Here is a 19,652-nt window from a genome sequence, read left to right on the forward strand (position 1 = left end):
CATAGCACGAACACATCCGACATAGGATTTGGAATCTATTCCCACAACACACAGGACTTAAAAAGAACTTTCTACAAAATTCTCATCCCTCAGAATTTGTACACCATTCCTTGCTGTGCTTGCTGAATGAATGTAACAGGAACAGGGTGCTAATTTCTTAATAAAGCTCCCATGATTCGATGCAAGACAAACAGAAAACATTTCTATCAAAAAATCATCCTTACAGTTTTCTACGCCATTCCTGTAAACACCGTGAGTAATTCCGTCTCTGGAAACATTCCGGCGGCAAAACAGGCCTTTTCCCTTTTTCAAAATCCGGCGACATGCCTGCGTGCGTGCCAGTGTGCGCCGCCCCGCCCCGCCCTGCCCATCCCTGCCGCCACCAACCTGGGATCATCGTACCTCCCCATGCCCTTCCCGTGCAAAACGCCATCCAGAAGCACGAGGCCACGTCCCCCGGGCTTTTCCCGTTGCGGCTTCTGCTTTCCCCGTCTGCGCGCCTCGTTTCTTCCACCGCGCGCGCAGCGACTGCAGGCCATGAGCCAATCCGCCCCAGCCCGTGCAGCCAGCCCAACACAACACGGCCGCCACCACCTTTCGTTTTCCCAGCGCCACCCAGCCTTTGACCACCGGTTCCCACTCCAGCCTTCCTCCCTTCCCCTCCCTGCCACGCATGGCTGCTTAAATACGCCGTCCCCGATAGACCAATTCAATACAATTTTCGTGTTCTTCTAGTGTACAGGCCAGGGAGAGCTTGAGCCAGCGAGCCGGCCAGCATTGGGCGGGCGCAACGCAATGGCGGAGCTGCTGCGACCGGCCGATTTCTTTGACCTGCGCGCGGCGGCGCCGTTCTTGGCGGCGGCGGTGGCGCTCTACTTCCTGGCCGAGCAGCTGTCCTACCTCCGCAAGAAGGGCCCCCTGCCAGGCCCGTCGCTCGTCGTGCCGTTCCTCGGCAGCGCTGTGCGCATGATCCGCGACCCCACGGGGTTCTGGGACGTGCAGGCGGCGCGGGCCAGGGAGTCCGGCGCCGGGCTCGCCGCGGACTTCCTCTTCGGCCGCTTCATCGTCTTCATCCGCGACTCCGAGCTGTCCCACCGCGTCTTCGCCAACGTCCGCCCCGACGCCTTCCACCTCATCGGCCACCCCTTCGGCAAGAGGCTCTTCGGCGACCACAACCTCATCTACATGTTCGGCGAGGACCACAAGGACCTGCGCCGCCGGATCACGCCCAACTTCACGCCGCGCGCGCTCTCCACCTACGCCGCCATCCAGCAGCGCGTCATCCTGGCTCACCTCCGGAGGTGGCTCGACCAGAGCGCCGCCACCGGCGAGGCCATGCCCATACGGGTGCCCTGCCGCGACATGAACCTGGAGACGTCGCAGACGGTGTTCGTGGGGTCCTACCTCACCGAGAAGGCGAGGGAGAGGTTCGCCAAGGACTACGCCCTCTTCAACCTCGGCCTCATGACCGTCCCCGTTGACCTGCCCGGGTTCGCGTTCCGGCGCGCGAGGCTGGCCGTGGCGCGGCTTGTGCGCACGCTCGGGGAGTGCGCGCGGAAGAGCAAGGCGCGTATGCGCGCCGGCGGCGAGCCGGAGTGCCTCGTCGACTACTGGATGCAGGAGACGCTGCGGGAGATGGACGAGGCCGCGGCGGCGGGGCTGCCGCCGCCGGCGCACACCGACGACGAGGAGTTTGGAGGCTTCCTCTTCGACTTCCTGTTCGCCGCCCAGGACGCGTCCACGTCCTCGCTCTGCTGGGCAGTCTCCGCCCTGGACTCCCACCCGGACGTGCTCGCCCGCGTGCGCGCCGAGGTGGCCGCGGCCTGGTCGCCCGAGTCCGGCAAGCCCATCACCGCCGAGAAGATCCAGGGGATGACGTACACCCAGGCGGTGGCGCGGGAGGTGGTCCGCTACCGCCCTCCGGCGACGCTGGTGACGCACGTCGCCGGCGAGCCGTTCCAGCTGACGGAGTGGTACACGGTGCCCAAGGGGGCCATCGTGTTCCCGTCGGTGTACGAGTCGTCGTTCCAGGGGTTCACCTCGGCGGACGCGTTCGACCCGGAGCGGTTCTTCTCGGAGGCGCGCAGGGAGGACGTGGCGTGCAAGCGCAACTTCCTGGCCTTCGGCGCCGGCGCCCACCAGTGCGTCGGGCAGCGGTACGCCCTGAACCACCTCGTGCTGTTCCTGGCGCTGTTCGTGACCGTGGCCGACTTCCGGCGGGACAGGACGGCGGGGTGCGACGAGCCGGTGTACATGCCGACCATCGTGCCCAGGGATGGCTGCGCCGTGTACATGGAGCAGCGCTGCGACACGTTCCCATCGTTCTGAGCTGGTCCGCCTTCCTTGTCCCCTTCGCCCACCCACAGAGTTCCCTCTGTCTCTCGTCCTTTCCTCATTCGTTTATGTTTTCCTTTCTATTCTTCTTCATCTGGTCATGTCAATGTGATGATTGCTGTCTTGCGCGGGTTGGTCCATTCATCAGTTTACTATTTTGTTTGTCATTGGTTTGCTGGCCGGCTGGCCGCATGCGTCATGTCTCATGTGCTGATATTATATTGGGGTTAAATTGGCCATGTCTGAACTCTGAAATGGAATTGCACGATTGGACTATTTGTTTGACTATTTCTAGTCTTGGTCTCCTGTTTGGATAGCTCATACTTGGAAATGTGGTTTCATAATGCAGTACATATAGATTTTTTTTCAAAAAGTCTAACGCCCACACGTGTGGGCGTCTGGCAACTCGCCCACACGCATGGATCCTCGTCCAACCAATTCTGCACGAATCTTGGCGCGTTCTAGCAGTTTTGTGTGCCACGTAGGACTAAGCTGGTGTGTGGGCATTCATCCGGTCGCCCACACGTTCTTTTTTACCACACGGGGGGCTGGTGTATGTGCGTTTAGCAATTCGCCCACACACTAGTTTCACGCACGCAGGGGGGGCTGGTGTGTGGGTGTTTATCACTTCGCCCACACGCCCGTCTCCTAGCCCACACCCAAAGCTGGCAGTTTGCCATGTGTTTCTGCAAGTACATGGTAACTGCCCTAGCTTTGCTTGTAAGCAGATGACAACTCTTTTTACCCGAGTTGCCATGTGTTTTTGCATGATACATGGCAACTGCCGTAACGTGCACGTAAGCAGATGGCAACTCTTTCTTTTACATGGCAACTGCCCTAGCGTGCTTGTAAGCACATGGCAACTCTCTCTTTTACCCGAACATGTCTTTTTGCCATGCCTTTTCGTAGTGCTAAATGGCAACTGCCTAGTGTTTAGTGGGTGGCAACTCCTAAAGTTTTGAAATCATGGCAACCGCAGTAGATCAGACCATACATGGCAACTGCAATAGATCAGACCATACATGGCAACTGCAGTTGAGCAACCATGGCAACTGTAGTTGTCCGACATGGCAACCGAAGTTCAGCGACATGGCAACTGCAGCTAAACGAACATGGACGAGGGTCTGGACCATGGCAACTGCGGGACGCGCGGTGACTGTCACGCAGGCGTGCGGGACCACGAGGTACGAGGCCTGACGTAGGGGGCGTGTGGCCGTTATCTATTTCGCCCACACGCACGCGTGTGAGAGGGATCAGGAGGGGAAAAAAGAGGTGTGTGGGCATTTTTTTTTGCCCACACGTGGGTGTGTGGGATGTTCCTCTTATACACCACATAAAATGTGTGGGCAGCCCCCCTAACGCCCACACGTGTGACACTTATCGGCGTCTTTTTTTAAAATCAAATCCATAAACTTTGGCAAAGTGGGAGAAAAACATTCCATCTAAAATGTCAAACGTATATCATTAAAAATCTATCATAGGATGTAGTTTCATATTTCATATATTTGATATTATAGATATAAATAATTTTCTATAAACTTGATCAAATTTGTAAAAAATGACATTTTTAAGAATCCATATGCTTTACATCATGAGATAGAGGGAATACTACTCCTAGTACTTCGAGTATAACATGCATGTCACGCAAAGAGAGAATCTTATTCATCTCATAGCGATTTTCATTGGAAATGACTCTACCAAGAAATAAATACCAGAAATGTTTCAGATTTTTAGCGCTAAAAATCCGACAACCAGATTTGGCATGCGAAAACAGATAAAATTGGCACGCTTGTGTATAAGCTCTTGCCATGTTTATAGTGAAAATTGACATGTGGTGTAAAAGATCAATAGAAAATTGACATGCTACAACGGTTAATTGCCGCGCGTTCAATTGGGATCTGACGTACTTGAAGGCGTCATATTTTTAGGTTCATCATATTTAAGAAAAAAACTGCGAACTCAAGGATATAGTATCCGGAGTCAATATCTTAGAAGAAATGAGAGGCTTGGGGAGCCCCATCAGGACTCAACCCAGGCAAGCGAGGGCATGGACATGCCCCTCAAGCCACTCGAGCTATGCTCTGTTCCCAAATCTAACTATTTAAGATAAGCTCGGTTCACTTGGTTTGCTTAAATTCAGAAGTACCAAAAGATCTTTTTTATGGAACGAAAAGACTTTTAATATAAATTGTTTCATCGAACCAATAATGGGAAAACACATGAACTTTCCAAAAGGATTGGAAGTACTACGACATATAATTGTGTTTTAAAATTTGTATATGTATAATTGTTATAGAGACAATTTTCTTTGCATGAGGTTCCAAAATTATCTTGGAAATTAATATGGGCGACCCTACGGCAGGTGACGTCTTCTAACGTCAGATACGCATGTTCTCCTTAAAAGAAATACTATACACATGTGAGTCACGCCGCAAGGTTTCCTGCCAAATTGTATTATCTACTTATTTCAAAATATCTAACTACTCCCTCCTTTCCAAAATAGATGACCCAACTTTGTACTAGAGTTAGTATAAAGTTGGGTCATCTATTTTAAAACGGAGGGAGTAGTTTTCAAGAGCATGCAATAGGATTATGTGTCACTGTATTAAGAGGGAGAGAACAGTTTAGTTACAAGAAATGCTCGACTAGCCACGAACGACCATCTAGCACTTAAAAAATAGCATGTTATAGCGTCCCTAATAGCATGGTACATTGTGATGGAAAATAACTCGCAAAATAAATTAATGTAAAATATCTTGCTAATAGCATGTTATTGTGCGATATAGCATGCTAATAGTAGATTTTAAAGTTAGCACTATGTTATTGTAGCACGTCATTTTTTTCCCTAAGCTTCACACACAACCAACATCCTAGACTACTCTTTGCACATCATATCCACACAGACAACCTTCGAAAGCGCAAATTCTGCGTGTGCTTGACTCAAAATGTATGTCCCCGTGGAGGCATCGTTCTCAAGCAGTCTCTTGTTACGTTCTAGCCAGTGGCGGAGCCAGGAAAATCTAATGAGAGGGCCAAGTGTTGTTAAGCTTTGTTGGGATGGGCCAGTTCATTATAATACACCATTTTAGTAGCAAAAAGTCACAGGTACACACATGCTAATCTTAAATCAATGATGTAGGGGGGGGGGGGGTTAGAGCCCCCCGGTCCCCTGTCTCCGCCACTGGTTCTAGCCAGACGAAGCGAAACAATGATGAGTGAGTTAATCTCAGTGTGTTGATTTCGAGGTTGGCGGCGAAGATGGTGTGCCACCAATCACATAATGCGATCGGGGATGTCCACGTGAAGCGAGGGAGCCAATAAAGGAGAAAAACAAAGAACCAAACATCCCTCAAGAGCGGGCACTGGAGAAGCATGTGCTTGAGACTCTCTGAAGCTTGGTCTTATAGGTTGCGGTAGATAGGGTGCGGAAGCGAGATATGCGCATGATCTCCTAAGCAATCAAAGTTAAATTTCAAAGAGCGAAAAGACAAAAGGAGACCAAGATGTATCACAAAGGGGAGGATTCCTCTCAACCATGATCTCCTTGAGGCGTGCTTGAGGTCTAGCAGATCGCGCCAGAGTTCATTGTCTGTGGGGAACCGTAAATCGTTGGCCAGACACTCATGCGCCACCGCGGCGACTACAAGTTCTCATTGATTCGTCGAATGAGCGGAGTACTTCCGTGCGCGGAAATATCTTAACTTGCTTTTATGTTTCTGTACTCCACCCAGGAGCCAAAAAGACTCGAGCAGATTAAACACCGCTCTTGTCCTGACCTTCATTGGTCGGGCTCAGTAGCGACAAACTCGCGTCATTACCTTATTGAAGGCGTTTGTCTACTTGTTGTTGTGTTGGTCTCATAGGTTGGTATCGACAACCAAGATGAAAATCCATGCTCAGGGCGTCTTCGGCCGGACATGGCGACGATGGCGTGAGAAATTTTATTCCTTCTTGAAGGTGGTGTTGTGGAAATATCACTTAGCTGTAGGTATTCTTTTATATATTGTAATAGTTTGACAGGATTGCATTTCTTAAGATGCAGAGGCCGAGCATTTTAACTACTTTTCCGAAAGGAAGAAATGACACGATGAGAAAGTCCTTCAATTCCATTAATATATATAATTAAGTTAACAATTTATTTCTCGCCAATAATCATGTGGTTCTCGTCAATCCAATCTAAAGTTTTCAATATGGATACCTTCTCAGAGGTGACCTTTTGGCTCCCGGGCTCGGATGAACCGGGAGTGAACAGTAAATTCGTTTAAAATACTAGGGAAAAATAAAAAAAATCTGATTTTTTTGTGGTGAAAGATGCTTAAGTGCGTGATGTTCGTGCTAAATTTCAGAGCATTTGAACAGCAAAAAAGATAAATTCGGGATCTGTGAAAAGTTTACTGTTTTGTATTGTTTGGACCTAATTTTTTTTTGCTGAGAGCTACTTAGATATCCGAATCCTCTGAAATTTGGCACGGGTAACACGCGTTCAAGTATCTTTCACCATAAAACAAATCATTTTTTTTGAATTTTTCTAGTATTTATTTTGAATTTATAGTTCATAGGTGTAGATGAGCTCGGGCTCCGGATTGGATATTCGTATCTTCTCTATTTACCGTTCCGTTCGTCTAACCCGAGAAAGTTACTGCACAACAGGATTGCTTAAAGCAGAAGTGACGCTACACATACGGCGGTGTGCGGGTGTGGTGCCGATGTTTGCACGATGCTACTGATCCGACCATGCATGCGTGGCACAAAGTGGTGGCCGGCCGCTGGGTCAAAGCAACGTCCAATGTTCGGCCGACGAGTATCGGCTGCTCAGTAATTCCGAATGCTGGAGGGAGAAGAGACACCCATGGATCAATTACACGACGCGTCAGACCGGCCGACGTGACCACTGACCACTGAGGATGTGTTTGGTTCGATACATTTTACCCGTTATCGGATTACAGCGTTACCTGATTCCGTTAAATATGTTTGGTTGGCTCAGCACGTAGACGCGTACCCCGCACAGAAATTACAGCCCAACTAAAAACCGATACCGCCCAATTCCCACCAGAAACAGATTGCATTACCGGGAGGAAAGCCGTCAAGCCCGCAATCGAAGCCGGCAATCCATCGATTGTACGTCGCCATGCACATCAATCAATCGTGTGTCATAAAGGGGGGGGGGGGGGGGGGGGGGGGGGGGGGGGGCGAAGTATCCTGTGAAAATAGCTTTTCAGTGAAAATCTGAAAATTTCTACATGGGCCATCAGATCTATAATGGACGCCACTGATTAAAGGTAGGATTTTTAGATTTTTACTGAAAAGCTATTTTCACAGGATACTTCGCTTTCTTTGAGGTTTCATATGCAGCCGCAATCAAACTCATCGTGGCAAGTACATTCCTCAAGTCCGGAGCGAGGTTTGCAGATTTGATTAATCTCGTGTGCTTAGGTAAACGATCACGTATGCAATTCATCGAGTGAAGTCTATTAAAAACCTTGAAGTTGTATCGATGGTCGAAATCAAATTCTGAACTTCAAATCCCTGAAATCAGCACCCTGTATTTGCTAATCCCGATCAATTTCAAACCTATATGTGTTTGCCGCACTAGGAAAAACAAAATCCTTACCAGGGTTACTCACTTCTCTCACTTGCTGTGTGGGTCTACATGTCATCTTCTTTCTCTTCCCCACTTCGGACCCATATGTCATAGGCACCTGCCTTAAAGGCACATGTCTTTGGGTCACTGACATGTATGCCAGCCACCTATTAGGCACACATGTTATAGACACAAAGGTAGGTGCCTTAAGCACCGAAGCATCGTCCCTTTATGCAAATCTATCAAAGAAGAAATCTCAAACTGAATCAGATTAAAAGAGCACCATGAAGTACGAACAAATAATACTAGGACACCCCTCGCAAAAATTAAAAATAAGAATACTACTAGAACACATCGGCATGGATCAGCAACGAACTGACTAATACTGGTTTGCTTAGCATTCACGCCTCGACGAATACTACACGAAACCACATTAGCCGCCGTAGCACGCAGTCGCCGCTGCCCTCAGCCGTCTCTGGGAGCTGCTCACGCTTGGCATGCAGCGCATGGCCGACGCGCTGCACGAGCGGCCGGACATGCCAGACGTTCTGCCAACGTTGTTCGACATTGTTGCAGGCTCAATGCGACCCCGACGCCACACAGCTACCGGGACCCCGACGAGACGCCGAACGCTGAAGCGGCCGTCAGAAGCGCACGAGCAAGACCTCGAACATCTTACTCGTCTTCGATGCGCTGCCGCAATACTAAAGAAAGACCTCCTGTAGCACTACCATTCCGTCAAACACTTGGGGCGTGTTTGGTTGCCTGCATATGGCCTAGCTTGGCCCGCGCGGGAAGAATGTAGAATTGTATTGAATAATTGTTGATGCAATATTGTGCCAGTACAAGCGGTATATATAAGAGCCAAGCCGCACCTAACCTAGCCCTATTGCAAACCGAGTAGGAGTCCTAATCCTATACAAGTTGTATTCTAACATCCCCCCGCAGTGTCAACGGTAGGCTCGACGACATTGAGACTGAAACGAATGTCTTGAAACGGAGTAGTCGCCAGGCCTTTAGTAAAGATATCAACGGACTGAGCAGAAGTAGGCACGTGGAGAACGCGAACTTGACCGAGAGCCACCTTCTCTCGAACAAAATGAATGTCGATCTCAATGTGCTTGGTGAAACGGTGTTGAACCGGATTCCCTGACATGTAGACAGCTGAAATATTATCACAGTAAACAATGATAGCTTGCTCAATAGGACGGTGCAGCTCCGACAGCAACTGGCGCAACCAAACCGTTTTAGCAACCGCATGAGCCACAGCGCGGTACTCAACTTCAGCAGACGAGCGGGAGACCGTAACCTGCCTTTTTGAAGACCAAGAAACCAAATTGTTACAAAAAACACAAAATCCGGATGTGGGCCTACGAGTATCTGGACAACCAGCCCAGTCTGCATCAGAGTAAGCTGTCAACGAGGTGGGAGAGGATTTGTTGATATGAAGACCTAAGTCTAGTGTGCCTTTGAGATATCGAAGAGTAGTGTGGAATACGAGGATCATGCATGTATAAACAAGCTTGTTGGACAACAAAACAAATTCAGAACGAGTGAGAGTAAGATACTGAAGTGCACTGGTAAGACTAGGATAAAGAGAAGGATCAGAGAAAGGATCACCATCGGCAGAGAGTTTGGAACTTGTATCAACAGGGGTACGAGAAGTTTGACAATCAAGCATACCAGCACGAGAAAGAAGATCCAGAGTTTATTGACGTTGAGACAAGAAAAGACCAGAGGAGTCACGGATAACAGCAATACCTAAGAAGTGGTGAAGAAGACCTAAATCTGTCATAGAGAATTCGTGGTGAAGAAGAGAGATAATATGATCTAAAAATTATTGTGAGGAAGCTGTGAGGATAATATCATCAACATATAAAAGAAGGTAAGCAGTGTTGTTGTTGTGATGAAAGGTGAAGAGTGAAGTATCAGAACAGGAAGGGGTAAAACCAATGGTTTGAGCATAAGTAGAAAAACGTTGGGACCAGGCACGTGGTGCTTGTTTAAGACCATAAAGAGATTTTTGAAGAAGACAAACATGATTAGGATAGGAGGAATGTTCGAAGCCAAGATGTTGTTGACAATAGACTGTTTCTTGAAGAGAGCCATGAAGGAAAGCATTTTTGACATCTAGTTGATGAATTGGCTAGGAAGAAGAGATGGCGATGCTAAGGACAGTGCGAATAGTGCTGGGCTTGACAACTGGAGAGAAAGTCTCATCATAATCGATGATGTGTTGCTGAGAGTAACCACGACATACCCATCAAGCCTTATAATGTGCAAGACTACCATCAGAATTAAATTTATGTCGAAAAACCCATTTGCCCGAAACGATATTTGTATTGGAAGGTCGAGGAACTAACTGCCACGTGTTATTCTGCAGAAGGGCGTCATATTCATCTTTCATAGCTGCGGCCCAATTAGGATCTAGGAGAGCTGATTTGTAAGATTTGGGTAGAAAGGAAGGAGATAAAGACGCATGAAGATTCAGACGATCTTTTGCAGGTAAACGAAACCCGGACTTGGCACGTGTGCGCATGGGATGATCGTTAGTAGGAGCTGGAACGGGAATAGCATGAGCAGGAGGGGTGGGGGAAAATGTGGTGGACGCGTCCGGCGCAGCGGAGGAAGCGGACGCGGGGGATGGTTGTGAAGACTGCGGCTGCAGGAAGTCTGCCGCGTCAGAGAGTAATGGGTTTGCCTCTGCTGGAACAGAGGTGATGACAGAAGTGGTCGTGGCAGGATCTGCTACCGCGGTAGAGGATTCAGCTGGTTTCGCTGGATAGGTCGGCGGGTGAAAGAAGGGAAGATGATTGCGACGAGAGGGACTAGTGGACGGCGTGGGTGAGTTGGGATCTAATTGTTGATGCTCGGAAAAGGGGAAAATGTTTTCAGCGAATGTTACATGACGAGACACATGAACACGACCACTAACAAGATCTAGACAACGATACCCCTTGTACTCGTCAGAAAAACCTAGATGGACACACGGTGTAGAGCACGGGGAAAGTTTGTTAGGAGAAGTGTAGTAGGAGTTTGGGAAACAAAGACAACCTAAGACACGAACGTCGGAGTAATTTGGATGAGAGAGAAATAAAGAGAAGTAAGGAGTAGTTTGTGGGTTAACTTTGGATGGACGAATATTGAGTAAATATGTGGCCGTGTGGAGGGCCTCAACCCAGAACTTCGGGGGCATAGAAGATTGAACAAGCAGAGTGCGAATGATGTCATTAAGAGTACGCAGAGAACGCTCGGCTTTGCCGTTTTGAGGGGAGGTATAAGGACAAGAGAAACGCAAGAGAATTCCATATTGTAGAAAGAAATTTCGATTTTTAAAGTTGTCAAATTCACGTCCATTATTACATTGGATGAATCTTATAGGGAGGAAAAAGTGGACCGAGACATAGCGCTGAAAGTTAAGAAATATATTATGAACGTCGGATTTGTTGCGTAAAGGAAAAGTCCAAACATAATGAGTAAAATCATCAAGAATCACGAGATAATACTTAAAACCAGATACACTTTCTATGGGTGATGTCCAGAGATCACAATGAAGTAATTCAAAAGGAAAAGTACTAGAGGATTGAGAGGAACTAAAGGGAAGGCGGACATGTTTTCCTAATTGACATGACTGGCACATAGAAGAATTATGAGAGTCTCTATTACAAGGTATTGAAAATTCACTAAGAAGTGTGGATAACACATTTTTATTGAGATGGCCGAGACGTTGGTGCCACAGATCAACAGAGGCCACCATAGATGTTGGAGGAGCAGGGACCGGAACACCATGGAGAGAATATAAGTCATCGGACCTATTAAATCGAGCAATCTCGGCCTTGGTCGGGTAGTCCTTCACGGACAAACCAAAGGGGTCAAACTCAATAGAAACATGATTATCAGTGGTGATTTGGCGAACAGAAATCAGATTTTTAATAAGAGCGGGAGCTACAAGAACATCACGAAGAAGCAAAGGCTTAGTTGGGGACTGGATTTGAGCCCGACCGACACAGTAAATAGGAATAGAAGATCCATCACCGAGAGTAATAGAGGGAAAATATGAAGGTGTGCAAGAAGAAAGCAAATTACTCGATGCAGACATATGGCGAGAAGCACCAGAATCGAAAATCCAATCCGTACCTGAGTTCCCTTGTGCAGCAAAGTTGTTCATGGCTGGTAGAAAAGCATCTTGGTCCCAGCTTGGAGTCGAAGTAGAGGCCGGTGTAGTCATGGGAGCTTTCGGGTGTGGTGGCGTCGGCAGTAGGGCCGGCATCGGCGTAAAGAGAGAGAGACCATCATTGTACTGCTGCATGTAGGGGACGATGGAGCGCCATAGGATGCATAAGGACTGGTGTTGTAGATCGGTGGCGCGTAGGACGGAGCAGCGTGGTACGCGGCCGTCGGCTGTCGGGGCGCGAGGAGAGGCGCGCCGGTGTGAGGGTGAGCACCGGGCTGCCAGCCACCGGTACAGACAGGCGGGGCACCATATGACGTTGGGGCGGACCAGGGCATAGGCCACGCCGGGACTAGCCCTGTCCATGGATGAGGAGATGGGCGCCATCCGGGCGGTGATGAAGCTGGGGGCGGTGGTGGTGCCGTTGGTGGAGCCGGGGGCGGAGCAGGAGCGGGCGCCGTGCGGAACTGCGGCGGCTTAGGGTTTTTGCCCCGGTAGTTTAGACTTGGACGCCAGCCGGATGGTTGAGGAGGTGTTGTTGGTGGAGGTGACGGTGGCGGCGTCAACGCAGGCGGGCGAGGAGAAGCAGCGCGTCACTCGAGGTAGCCGGGCGACGGCAGCGGTAGCGGGGCTGGCGGGTTAGCCATACCCTATGATCGAAAGTCTGATACCATGTAGAATTGTATTGAATAATTGTTGATGCAATATTGTGCCAGTACAAGAGGTATATATAAGAGCCAAGCTGCACCTGACATAGCCCTATTACAAACCGAATAGGAGTCCTAATCCTATTACAAGTTGTATTCTAACAAAGAACTTGGCCTGTTTGGTTGACTGCGTTTACTGTGCGGCCTGCGTCGCACGGAATTTAAAGCACGTCCAGGCCAGGCCCAGGGGAAACGCCTGAATCGGCAGTAGCTCGCGAGTCTGGCTCGGGCGAGGCAGGGGAGGGCGACGCGCTTCTCTCGTCGTGCGACTAGGGAGATGGCGCGAGTTCGCCCGCGTCGCCAAAAAATCGGCGGGAGGATTTCGGCTCACCTCCCGCCGAGTCCACCCTATTTAGCCCCTCCCTCACCGCCCCAACTCCCTCCACCATTCTCCCTCCCTTCGAGCTTTCCCGTCGACGCGCATCGGCACCGACGAATAGGTAAGCGCCGCATCTTCATCGGCTGGTGGTCCACGGCGTCGGCACTCCTTCACCGGCCGGCATTGATCTTCTACGACCGCGCCCCCTCGTCCTCGAGCTGCAGCCATGGCCTCTGTGAGTTCAATCCCCTTTTCTCTCTGTTCCTTCTAGCTAGATGTGAGCTGCAGCTAGGGTTTGATCTAGATGCATGGTTGATTAGTGGTCTGATCTGTGAGCTCATATGGTTGATTGCTATGTTGTGGTTGCAATTTGTGGTAGGGCTAGATGTTCAAGCATGTGGTAGGCTAGATTACTAGTAGAGTTTGAAGTTGAACCTTGTGCTTGTGTTGATTCGTGCTTAGATCTGTGATTTGTAGCTATTGGTGGTCCATTTGTAGCATGTTGTTTGTTGTAGATGTATGTCCGTGCTCATAGATTGTCCGGTATGCTTAGTATGATAGCGATGAACCATGTGCTTAGTATGATAGTGATGAACCATGTGCTTGCTATGATAGTGATGAACCATGTACATGTATGCTCCTGCTTTCATGGATTGTCCGGTATGTTGTGTGCTATGCTTATTGTGCTACGATTATGGTACATGACCACGCATACGCAAGATCTTAGTCAGGCCCTTGTCCTGTCCGACAGCCAGTTTGCTCCATCATTTGTCAAGGACTCGCAGCCTATGTCCGAGATGGAACCTGATTCAGAGGTGTTCGCGTCTGATTCCCTCTATGTGCCAGTAGTGCTCGTTGAGCCAACTCATGTTGCTGTTGCTGCTGCCGCTGCACTCAAGGTAGCAACAACAAAGGCAAATAAGGATGGTAGGTCGAACAACATGAGGTGGCAGCCGTTCATATCCACGTTCGTGCTGAACAAGATGTGTGAGATCATCTCTAGTGGAGTTAGGACTGACAAGGGCTTCAAGGAGGTGCACTTGAACACCGTTGCGAAGCAGGTGTTCGAGTTCTATTGGCAGGAGGTGTCTGCCACCCAGGTGTACAACCACCTGAGAAAGTGGAGAGGTCGATGGATCCAAGTGTCCAAGCTGAGAGACCTTAGCGGCGCCTCATGGGATGAGAACACTTGCTCCATAGTTCTGCAGGCAGAGCACTACGCCGGCCATGTCGCGGTTAGCTCACATCCCTCTTCCTTTTCATACTGTCCACCATGCCTACTCCTAATCGCAACTAACAACACTTGTGTTTCATTCTTAGGACCACCAAGGGACGCTGAGTTCCTCAACACACCCATACAGAACTACAGCCGGATGCAGCACATCTTCTCCTTCGGGCTGGCAACTGGGAAGCATGCCATGGGCTCGGGGGAGCCCCATGCCAGACTTCCCTGTGACCCCGGATGTCGAGGTCCTTGATGGCCCTGACAAGCCCTTCGTGAAGCCCTTCGACAAGCCATTTGACCCCGTCCATGATAGGAAGAGGAAGAGAGGAGGCCTGATGGAGGAGGAGATCAATGTCTTTTGCAGCATGACTGAGGCGGTGAAGGAGGTGGCAACAACCATTAGGGAGTGCAAGCCCCTCGACGTCCACCCTGGCCTGTATGGCGCTGTCATGACCCAGAGTGGCTTCAGCGACGAGGCTCTCATGGCAGCTCTCAACCACCTGCTTGACAACAAGGCCCAGGGTGTTGGGTTCGTTGCCATGGCAGACGCTCACATGGTGCTGTGGCTCAGGAGCTGGTTGGGCAAGCACTACTACTAGAGTAGTGCTGCCTGTGAGCGTGCATGATCCTCGACGGCGATGGCGGTGGCGACGATGACGATGATGACGTACATTTTGTGTAGCTAGGGCTGAAAAACTATTTGATGGTCTGTATATTTTGGTTAGGTGGTATATACTAACCCCTCACGCTGATGGTGAACTTGCGGCGGTAGGACGACACCCTCTTTTGGATGTGGTGGTAGGTTAACACCAAGGTAGTGCTAGGTAGAACTTGCTATGTTGTATGACCATGCATGCTTTACTTCTTCTCTTCTACTCCATTGTTGTTTGTGTGCTACTTTGCTTTCTATTTGTGTGCTCCATTGATTTGCTGCTTCAACTCTTGATTTTGCATTGCTAGGGCAAGTGATATGCCGTGTTCATCGGTAACGCTCCAGGGGTTTACAGTTCATGGGAAGAAGCCAATGCACAAGTGGCATCGTATAGCAACAGCAGCCATAGAGGGTTCAAGACTAGGCAGGCAGTAGAACAAGCTTACTCCGACTGGGTGCGAAAGCACGGAGGCAGCAGTGTTGACAGTGGCAAGGTCGGAGGTGTCAAAGTGGAAGGCGCTAAGGTGGATCGTCAGTTTGGGCTGAAGCTGAAGAACTTCATCATCTTCGTCCAGTTCATCGCCATTGCTGTGTTGTGGCGTTGGTGTGCTAGGTGTGATCATTGTGGTAAGCTCACCAACTAGGGTACAAGGTAAGCACAACATGTACGCCGTATGCAACCAAACGCCGTGTTCATGTGCCGCTTGGGCTAATGCAGGCAGCCAAACAAAGTGCACTTACGTATTACCTAATGCAGGGACACTAGATGCAGGCAACCAAACAACTTGCAGATGGTGTATTAGGGCCTATTTTTGCTCAACCAGGCTGGGTTGAGAAGTGTATGCGATGCAGGAACTGTTCACAACTTGAACCAAACACGCCCTTGGTGTGCTTGCAGCTGTGCACTCCCCTAGAGGCCACCTTGCTTCCAAGCTCGCTCCGACCACCCATGTAGCTCCGCGCGACTCGCCTTCCGGCGTCCCTAAGCTACATTCATCCTCTCTCCAACGATTTCTTCCTCCACTGCTCATGCTAGGTGGCTGCTCTGCCGTGAGAGCACACCAGGTACAGCGTGGACGACGCACATGACGACCAGACCAGCAGGCATATGCCTCTCGCTCTTCTTTCCCATGCGCTACCCCTGGACTTTCCTGCTACCCTTCCCATCCACCGGCGTCCTTGAGGGAGTCCTGGATTAGGGGGTCCTCGGGTGTCCGGACTATTTGATATGGGCCGGACTGATGGGCCGTGAAGACAAAAGCAGAAGACTTTCCCCCGTGTACGGGTAGGACTCCTATATGCGTGGAAGGCAAGTTTGGTGTCCGGATATGTTATTTCCTTCCCTTACAAACCGACTCTGTACAACCCTAGGCCTCTCCGTGTGTATATAAACCGGAGGGGTTAGTATGTAGAGATCTTCAGAATTCTCATAGGCTAGACAGCTAGGGTTTAGCCATTACGATCTCGAGGTAGATCAACTCTTGTAACCCCTATACTCATTGAATACAATCAAGCAGGATGTAGGGTTTTACCTCCTTTAAGAGGGTCCGAACCTGGGTAAACACTGTGTCCCCATTGTCCCTTGTTACCATTGATCCTTAGACGCACAGTTCGGGACCCCCTACCCGAGATCTGCCAATTTTGACACCGACAGTCCCAGCACAAGACACACCAGCCGCCGAGCCTACGGAACGGGCTGCCGCAGTTTTTGGAGTGAGACAGAGAGATTGTAGGAGAGAAATAAATATGACATGTGGGACTATGTAGTCAGTGAGAGTAGAGTAGGATCCCGGCCGAGTTTTTACTTTTCTATCGTGCTAAACCGGTCTACACGGGTCCAAGGTCGAGATTGACCGGGATTAATGAGCACAGGGTACCCATTTCAGGGATTTAGAGTTCAGGATTCGATTCCAACTAATTGTATGAATTCAAGTTTTAAAATAGATTGTACTTGCATTTCATCAATGCTTTCATTTGCGGTTGCCGTCGAGGCTACGGAGACATGGACTAAGCTCCGAATTCTGCAGGAATAAATAAAGAAGATGTAAGAATAAGAAAGTAAAATACTGAAATTCTTAGGGCCTTTTTTTGCGAGTGTTCTTAGGTCGTCTTTGATTCAAAGGATTCCCAAAGAAATTTTGAAGGATTCTGATTCTTAGGATTTTCTCCTATGTAGCTTCTTTGATTTGTAGTATTACAATCCATATGAATTTTTTTCATAGAGCGTTCTAGCCTTCCTCTCCTCTTGGGTCGCCCCCCTCACGGATGACACGGAAGGCCTCTACCTCCGCCACCAGCGACCCACCTCCCCCTCCGTCCCCGTAGGTGGATGGTGTCGGGCAAAGCCCGTGCATGCGACGACTGCGGTGGAGGGCCTCTTCTCCCTCTCCAGGATCCGCCGGCGGTGCGGGTGCCCAGATCTGTGGGGTGCGGCCCTCCCGGCGGCAGCGTTTGGTGTGCTGTTGGTGGGGCTCAGCCGAAGGTACGGGGGTGTGGCCAGGCGTGGCTGGTGGCAGTAGCGACGTCCGGCCTGGATCCTGGGGCAGCGGCCCGGGTCGGTGGCGGCGGGTGAAGCTCAGGCGGCCCTCGTCAGCATGGCGTGGTGGTGCTCATGTCCAAGGAGGAGTTGTACCGGCGATATGGTGGCTTTGGCTCCAGTTGGTTTGGATCAACGATGGTGATGAGAAAGACCGGGATCCTTCCTGGTGGCTCTCGCGGTTTGGCGTGGTGGGGTGGCAGCCCGCGCCCAGTTTCCACTGGTGGCGTTCGACAACAGTGGCGAGAGCATCAGGGCTCCCGCGGTGGCAGTGTTGTTGTGGGTAGTCGTTGCATCTGGACTGCCAAATTTGGGGCTTTAAAGTTGGTCTGGCCGGTGCACAGGATGTCGTTGGGATCTAGTGAGGCAGATCCGGGCGAAAACCTTGTCTTCAGCTGGTGGCCGGAGCCGATGATGGCGACGCCCTTGGCACTGTTTCCTTCTTGAAGGCATCACCAAGGTGAAGCTCCCACTTCCTTACGCCACCTCCGGGGAAAACACTTGATCAGTTGATCGGATGATGGCCGCGCTCATGTGTCGTTCCTCTTGTGGGGGCATCATTCTTGGAGGTGTTCATCGGCTCGGGGACCATTGGACGGTTTTAGTGGTGGAGTGTGTTGGGTAACGTAGTAATTTCAAAAAAAATCCTACGCACACGCAAGAACATGGTGATGCATAGCAACGAGAGGGGAGATTGTTGTCCACGTACCCTCGTAGACCGACAGCGGAAGCGTTATCACAACGCGGTTGATGTAGTCGTACGTCTTCACGATACGACCGATCAAGTACCGAACGCACGGCACCTCCGAGTTCAGCACACGTTCAGCTCGATGACGTCCCTCGAACTCCGATCCAGCCGAGTGTTGAGGGAGAGTTTCGTCAGCACGACGGCATGGTGACGATGATGATGTTCCACCGACGCAGGGCTTCGCCTAAGCTCCGCGACGGTATTATCGAGGTGTAATATGGTGGAGGGGGGCACCGCACACGGCTAAAATATCGTATATCAAGTGTTTTTGGGGTGCCCCCCTACCCCCGTATATAAAGGAGCAAGGAGGAGAGGGCCGGCCAAGGGGAGGTGGCGCGCCCAAGGGGGGAGTCCTACTCCCACCGGGAGTAGGACTCCTCCTTTCCTTGTGGGAGTAGGAGAAGGGAAGGGGGAAGGAGAAAGAAGGAAAGGGGCGCCCCCCCTCCCTAGTCCAATTCGGACTAGCCCATGGGGAGGGGTGCGGCCACCCTTTGGGGTCTTTCTCTCCTTTCCCGTATGGCCCATTAAGGCCCAATACGAATTCCCGTAACTCTCCGGTACTCCGAAAAATACCCGAATCACTCGGAACCTTTCCGAAGTCCGAATATAGTCGTACAATATATCGATCTTTACGTCTCGACCATTTCGAGACTCCTCATCATGTCCCCGATCTCATCCGGGACTCCGAACTCCTTCGGTACATCAACATACATAAACTCATAATAAAACTGTCATCGTAACGTTAAGCGTGCGGACCCTACGGGTTCGAGAACTATGTAGACATGACCGAGACACCTCTCCGGTCAATAACCAATAGCGGAACCTGGATGCTCATATTGGTTCCCACATATTCTACGAAGATCTTTATCGGTCAGACCGCATAACAACATACGTTGTTCCCTTTGTCATCGGTATGTTACTTGCCCGAGATTCGATCGTCGGTATCTCGATACCTAGTTCAATCTCGTTACCGGCAAGTCTCTTTACTCGTTCCGTAATACATCATCCCGCAACTAACTCATTAGTCACAATGCTTGCAAGGCTTATAGTGATGTGCATTACCGAGTGGGCCCAGAGATACCTCTCCGACAATCGGAGTGACAAATCCTAATCTCGAAATACGCCAACCCAACAAGTACCTTTGGAGACACCTGTAGAGCACCTTTATAATCACCCAGTTACGTTGTGACGTTTGGTAGCACACAAAGTGTTCCTCCGGTAAACGGGAGTTGCATAATCTCATAGTCATAGGAACATGTATAAGTCATGAAGAAAGCAATAGCAACATACTAAACGATCGGGTGCTAAGCTAACGGAATGGGTCAAGTCAATCACGTCATTCTCCTAATGAGGTGATCCCGTTAATCAAATGACAACTC

General features: G+C 50.1%; 1 protein-coding gene across 1 annotated transcript; it reads left to right on the plus strand.

Moving 5' to 3' along the window:
• Positions 1-446: 446 nt before the first annotated feature.
• Positions 447-2,622, plus strand: LOC109757150 (cytochrome P450 710A1). Its single transcript, XM_020315987.4, has one exon. It carries the CDS (start codon positions 796-798, stop codon positions 2,326-2,328), a length of 1,533 nt encoding a protein of 510 aa, XP_020171576.1. The 5' UTR covers positions 447-795; the 3' UTR covers positions 2,329-2,622.
• Positions 2,623-19,652: the final 17,030 nt, after the last annotated feature.

Source organism: Aegilops tauschii, chromosome 3 (assembly GCF_002575655.3).
Source record: "Aegilops tauschii subsp. strangulata cultivar AL8/78 chromosome 3, Aet v6.0, whole genome shotgun sequence".
NCBI lineage: Eukaryota > Viridiplantae > Streptophyta > Magnoliopsida > Poales > Poaceae > Aegilops > Aegilops tauschii.